General features: G+C 35.4%; 1 protein-coding gene across 1 annotated transcript in view; it reads left to right on the forward strand.

Annotated features, from left to right (window-relative positions):
- The window catches only part of LOC110463621 (glutathione reductase, mitochondrial-like), a 23,936-nt gene extending 17,051 nt beyond the window's left edge, over positions 1 to 6,885 (forward strand). Inside the window, exons 8-11 of the mRNA XM_021518390.1 lie at positions 83 to 194; positions 824 to 955; positions 3,520 to 3,653; positions 4,092 to 6,885. Of these exons, the coding sequence (XP_021374065.1) occupies positions 83 to 194; positions 824 to 955; positions 3,520 to 3,653; positions 4,092 to 4,241 (528 nt within the window). The 3' untranslated portion in view covers positions 4,242 to 6,885. The remainder of the gene's footprint in view (positions 1 to 82; positions 195 to 823; positions 956 to 3,519; positions 3,654 to 4,091) is intronic.
- The last annotated feature ends 715 nt before the right edge of the window (positions 6,886 to 7,600 follow it).

Genomic DNA, 7,600 nt, shown 5'->3' on the forward strand with positions numbered 1-7,600 from the left:
TGATATCAATATTTAGTGTGATGTCCTCTGTATCAGGTAGAATCCCTGATATCAATATTTAGTGTGATGTCCTCTGTATCAGGGAGTGAAGTTGGACAAGAAGGGCCACATCATCGTGGATGCCTTCCAGAACACAGACGCCAAAAACATCTATGCTCTCGGGGATGTCTGTGGCAAGGCTCTTCTTACTCCAGGTACGTCAAATTCACTGTCATTTACATTATTTGTTACTACAGCTTGAATTGTAAATAGCCATTTATTTTTGTGTTTTGTGTGGATGCGACGTTTTTGTCTTTATAATAGTATAGGAGTTCCCACTTTCACCCCAAAGATTTCTATTTATGATGTGCATAACATATATCTTAGTGAATTAGAATATGCTTTGGTCAACTATTGAATTTTAGTTTTTTAAGTGGTATTTATACCCCAGACAAATTGTTTGATAGGATGAGTACAATTTCCAACAAACAATTCATTGATATCTTGTGTTGTTCGTTTCCCAAATTCAAATAGTTCCAATATTTCAATAAGATTCATCAGATCGAAAGGTTTTACTTAATGTACACAAACACTGTATGTATTTAAATCTGTTGCAACGTTTGGAGACCGACTGGTCCCTTTGTCAAGCTATGACTGAAATTACACAATGGGACTCGGTTAAAGCTTGACAAAAGGGACCAGCCGGTAAACTGTGATTTTAAATAAATTCAAAATATAATCATCAAAATGTTTAGTTATTTTTAAATATCGTGCAATTTGTGGAACTTTTGAGGGTATTTAAAGTATTATGATTTGAGTACTTTATTTAATTATATGTTTACAGTTGCTATAGCAGCCGGTCGCCGCCTAGCACATAGATTGTTTGACAACAAACCTGACTTGAAGCTGGACTATGATAATATCGCCACGGTCGTGTTCTCTCACCCCCCTACTGGTACTATTGGACTCACAGAAGGTAGAAACATTGTATTTCTCACCACAAACAACAGACAGAAGGTAGAAACATTATATATCTTACCACAAACAACAGACAGAAGGTAGAAACATTATATATCTAACCACCAACAACAGACTAAAGGTACAAACATTATATATCTCACTACAAACAACAGACAGAAGGTAGAAACATTATATATATCTCACCACAAACAACAGACAGAAGGAAGAAACATTATATATCTCACCTAACAACAGACAGAAGGCAGAAACATTATATATCTCACCACAAACAACAAACAGAAGGTAGAAACATTATATATCTCACCACAATCAACAGACAGAAGGTAGAAACATTGTATAGCTCACCACAAACAACAGACAGAAGGTAGAAACATTGTATATCTCACTACAAACAACAGAGAGAAGGTAGAAACATTATATATCTCACCACAATCAACAGACAGAAGGTAGAAACATTGTATAGCTCACCACAAACAACAGACAGAAGGTAGAAACATTATATATATCACCACAAACAACAGACTAAAGGTAGAAACATTATATATCTCACCACAAACACCAGACAGAAGGTAGAAACATTATATATCTTACCACAAACAACAGACAGAAGGTAGAAACATTATATATATCACCACAAACAACAGACTAAAGGTAGAAACATATGTCTCACCACAAACAACAGAGAGAAGGTAGAAACATTATATATCTCACCACAAACAGCAGACAGAAGGTAGAAACATTATATATCTAACCACCAACAACAGACTAAAGGTACAAACATTATATATCTCACTACAAACAACAGACAGAAGGTAGAAACATTATATATATCACCACAAACAACAGACTAAAGGTAGAAACATATGTCTCACCACAAACAACAGAGAGAAGGTAGAAACATTATATATCTCACCACAAACACCAGACAGAAGGTAGAAACATTATATATCTCAACACAAACAACAGACAGAAGGTAGAAACATTATATATATCACCACAAACAACAGACTAAAGGTAGAAACATATGACTCACCACAAACAACAGACAGAAGGCAGAAACATTATATATCTCACCACAAACAACAAACAGAAGGTAGAAACATTATATATCTCACCACAAACAGCAGACAGAAGGTAGAAACATTATATATCTAACCACCAACAACAGACTAAAGGTACAAACATTATATATCTCACTACAAACAACAGACTAAAGGTAGAAACATTATATATCTAACCACAAACAACAGACAGAAGGTAGAAACATTATATATATCTCACCACAAACAACAGACAGAAGGAAGAAACATTATATATCTCACCACAAACAACAAACAGAAGGTAGAAACATTATATATCTCACCACAATCAGCAGACAGAAGGTAGAAACATTATATATCTCACTACAAACAACAGACTAAAGGAAGAAACATTATATATCTCACCACAAACAGCAGACAGAAGGTAGAAACATTATATATCTCAACACAAACAACAGACAGAAGGTAGAAACATTATATATCTCACCACAAACAACAGACTAAAGGTAGAAACATATGTCTCACCACAAACAACAGACAGAAGGTAGAAACATTATATATCTCACCACAAACAACAGACTAAAGGTACAAACATTATATATCTCACTACAAACAACAGACTAAAGGTAGAAACATTATATATCTCACCACAAACAACAGACAGAAGGTAGCTATATAGAAACATTATATATCTCACCACAAACAACAGACTAAAGGTAGAAACATTATATATCTCACCCCAAACAACAGACAGAAGGTAGCTATATAGAAACATTATATATCTCACCACAAACAACAGACAGAAGGTAGAAACATTATATATCTCACCACAAACAACAGGACTTTTTGACAGGTGTTTTCTCCAGTGGTATCATACAACTGAACAGATCAATGGATATCTGATGTGAAAACATATATATAAATTTCCTCTAGTTTAGAAATAGCCCAGTAAGCCTTGTATTAATGTTGGAAATATTACATCTACTACTTTTGGGTCTTACTTACTATATATTTTTTAAATGTCAGTGTTTTTATACTACGAGAAAAAAAGTAAACTGGTTTAGGCTCTAAACTTTGGGTATTAATCAATGAGAGGATGTCATTCATGTTGGGAAGCTGAAACTGTCAAGTTAAAAATGTAGAATACCAGAAGACCAATCAGTATTCAGCTGTTAGATGAGATGGACTATTAAATTATATACTTGATAACTATATAATGAATGCACAGAAGATAGAAGATAATGGCTTACACGGGGTTGTCTCCCTTTCAATGACCATTCTCCATTATCTTACTTTGTAATACAAATTTGATACATGTAGTTTGAATCTTTTATCTTACCCAATCAGATTACAGGATTCTGCCTTATGGTAATAAACAATACATACTGTGCATTTATTAAGACTTCTGTCCTTTACCTTTCCTAGAATAGAAGCATTTTTTTGCAAGAGATTATTCATTCTTGGCTATGATCTTTACAATTTGTGAAATGTCTAGCCACCATTGTTATTGCAATTTCAGTGGAGGCTCGGGACAAATATGGTGATGACAACATAAAGATATATTCATCCGTCTTCACACCCATGTACTACGCAGTAACCAGTGTTAAACATAAGTGTTGCATGAAGCTTGTTTGTCTCCAGCCGGAAGAAAAGGTGAGAAATTATAGCCTGTAGATAATCCTCACAATCTCCAGTTAACGTTGGACTTGCCTTGTTTTAACTTTTGTGTTATGTGGATATCAAAAGTATTTTATATATAAACACTGAGGGGAACACGATTATAAAACGTTTTTGCTTTTCGTTTTCCTACGCTTTACAGTATCATTAGCAGTGTAACTTGTCTATATTGGAGATGCCACACTTCAGGTGTAACGAATGTACTCAGCTGATACATTATAGAACAAATCCTGGGCATTTTGACCAATACCCAGACCACCTTTTTGTAATACAATGTAATACTATATTATGATTGATCAAGATCATATCACACTTGACAAAATGTCGTTTGAGCCTTTCCTTTCTCCAATTTGAGAGTTATCTTAAAAAAATGTGTAAGTACAAATGAACAATGTTTTTATCTGTTCCATGAAGGTGATCGGTTTACACATGGTTGGGCAAGGTGTCGACGAAATGCTTCAGGGCTTTGCAGTTGCCATCAAAATGGGTGCCACAAAAAAACATTTTGATGAGACCGTCGCTATCCACCCGACGTCGTCTGAGGAACTTGTCACCATGAGATGAGGCTTCCTGTACTGGAGGATACAGGGACAGCAATCACATGCAAATCTTATAGGGATGAATTCAGCAAATCATAGGAATATTTTAAGATGTTTATAGTTTCTTGCAATATTTATTATTCAGGTATATATGTATTTACCATTAACAAGAATTTGAATTATGTTATTGACAATTGGTTATAAAATATTAAAATTTGCAAAGATGTATATTTTTCTAAATAGGTTTTTATACAGTATATAAGTACGAATTGGTAGACTTCTATCATGTAACTGATTTGTTAATTATTTGTTGTGATAGTGTTTTAATTATGTTAGGTCCGTATCTACGGAGTAACGATGAGTCATTATACGACCTTTTATGAAGGTGACCTGTATATATTTGTTTTCGCAAAAGAACTGGAGGGAAACAATTGCTCATGAACACATACTTTTAAAAGTACAACCCGGAAACAAAGAAAATCTTAACCTCAAGAATGTTAGTATACCAAACCTAAATCAATCCGAAACTATCTGGTACGCAGTGACTTCACTAGTGACTATCTGCCAGCCGGCCGTGTGGAAAAAACTGCAGAATCTGCAAACACATGAACGTATGTGACACGTTCACTAGCCAAAATTAAAAACAGCATAAACTGTCAGAGCATTAATGCGGTATATGTCATCAACTGCAAGAAATGCCAACTACAATACGTAGGTCAAACGTCCAACACAATAAACACCAGAACCAGAAATCACCTCTACGACATTGCGCGCCAAGATGAGCGCAAGCCAGTCGCGGCACATTTCAATGCACCTGGACACAATGCTGATAACGTTATGGTTACAGGCATTGTGTCGGGTATACATAACGTCAACATCCGGCTAAGAACAGAAGAAGCGTGGATTCATATCTTGAAAACAGAACGACCGTGGGGAATGAACTTCTTCACCTAAAAGAAATAATGGCAAACACGAAAACTACAAAAGCAAAGAACTCGACTATTATAGCGAAGCCAGCAGCCAACAATACTAAAGCCATAAAGAAACTAAAAGCTCTGAGACCTAAATTACGGCTCCCGTGCATTCTGTGTGGGAGCACGTTCGGTGCACTATGGAGCCTGCGCCGACATGTTAATCTCGGACACGGCAGAGGAAAGCAGACAAGTTATGTTTGCAAAATTTGCAAACGGGCATACGGCAGGAGAGAACATTATAAACGCCACCAACAGAATGAACACCCCTTATATAAAATCGAACCAGAAGTGAGGGAAGAAACAACTAAGGACTAAGGCGCGGTGCCCAATAAATGGCACAAACCGGCGGAAGCCTTAACCAAAAAACAATTAGACAATGTAAAATTCAGCGTACGACCTACAATCAGACCAATCATGGGGGAAATAATGGACACTCTCAAAGAAGACCTGATGATAAGAGACACCACTTCATCGTTAGACACTTCAAGTGAGGGCGGAAGAGAAAAACAGCTAACAAATATTTCACTGTCAAGCGGCACATGGTGCCAGGATGAACTAAATTAATCAAACAAACACTCTACGAATATATAACAAAAACACTATAATATTATGCATGTTTATTGTTTATTGTATTCATAAATATCATAAAATCAACTACGGAAATACCAATATATATAAAACCACATGTGACCAATAAGTTTGAATTTCAGAGAAAGACATTTTTAATGATCACAGCATATCTATAAAGTTAGAACATCTAAGAAGGGCTTACCCACCCTTCACTATTGTGTATTATCTATCTATTGATGACGTCATGTAATAACTAACAGTGTAAAACTGCACCCCATTTTTAGTACTTCAAGGGCTGAAATAGCTTGAAAAAATGTCCTGATGAAGACTCGCACATAGAGTCGAAACTAGTTGACCGTAATAAAAACCCACGCATTGGTAACGCTTGAGCGTGTTGTGATTGAAACCTACCTGGATTTATATGCAACTTTTTATTCAATTACCCTGCATACCTTTCGGTATCCACACTCACAACGAAGTACCCCACCTACTCAACCAACCTACTCAACATTGACGTTGGCTCTATCTCGCATGTTATGTTAGAGAAGTGTTATACCAAAATGAATAAGAATGTCAATGTTTATATCAAAACCAAAACGTGATCGCATTAGGGGAAAATATGATTGTGGAAGAAAAATATGTTTTGACGTATTTTGTTGTATGGATGATGTACAGTAATGTTTTACAAGCCTTTGTGTATCTGTAGTTGTATCAATATCACCTTGCATATGTAGAACAGGTCCACCCTTATAACACTCTCATTTCACTATCAGATGTCCCCATATCATATCTCATGTAGTACTGGTAAAACATATTTAACACGTTAAAATCCATATCTGTTAAAGAATCTGTGATAAAATTGGTATTTATATTGTACATGGCTCTTCTTGATTTAACTACCCAGATTAAATGTCTTGACTGGTCTCTCTGCCAGTCTACACTCTACGTCATAGAGCTGTAGGAAAACTTGTGATTATCTCCCCTTTTCTGTCAATTGACTTACATGTATGTATCAGAATAGTTATAAATAATAGGCAGAGTATTCTTACTTTTAGTTTGTCTTATGATTTATCTACCCAAATATGTATTTCTAGGTTTCAAAAATAAATGTTACTTTTAGTTATATGCTGGTTGTTGTGTCTTTAGCTTACCTGGAACAAATTGCCTGTGAGCTTATGTGAAGTTACATAACTTCTGAATGGTTATTGTTTTAATGAAATTTAATTTTGTGCCTCATATTCCACCCTTAGGTTTGCACATTGCAATTGTCCAGGTAATGAGAAGGGGTCAAAGTTCACTAAATTATTTTCCTTTTTTTTTAATTATATATAAATGTTTTCTTGTATGAAACAAAGGTGGATGTTATGACTGAAAGAAAACTGTTCAGCGATGATTTATTGTTGGTAGGTCTTTCGTAGAAACCATGCAGTTATTATAGTCAACGGTTGGTGATGACTAAAGGGATGACCACCACCAGTGTCATGTGGGTCTCAACGAGGTTCCACAATGCATTTCAGTTATGTAAGTAATAAACGTGTCCAGTCTAAAGGGACTTAGTGGCCCCAGTGGTGCTCGGATAAGAAGGCTTGTCTATGTCTTGATTAAACGGTTTCTCCATGAGTCTCAAAGATATAAGTGTTTCTCTAGGAGTCTAAATGATCAATGCTTTCTTTGCTCATATATAATTTCTCCAAGTGCAAAGGCTAAAATGTTTATCTACTATTCTAAAAGATGAATGGTTTTCCTGCAAGTCTAAAAGTTAAAAATATTTTTTGGTGATTATAAAACTTTTCTTTGCGATTCTAAACGGTTTTAGAGTCTATAAGATTTCTGTATGTAT

Source organism: Mizuhopecten yessoensis, unplaced genomic scaffold (assembly GCF_002113885.1).
Source record: "Mizuhopecten yessoensis strain PY_sf001 unplaced genomic scaffold, ASM211388v2 scaffold10919, whole genome shotgun sequence".
Lineage (NCBI taxonomy): Eukaryota > Metazoa > Mollusca > Bivalvia > Pectinida > Pectinidae > Mizuhopecten > Mizuhopecten yessoensis.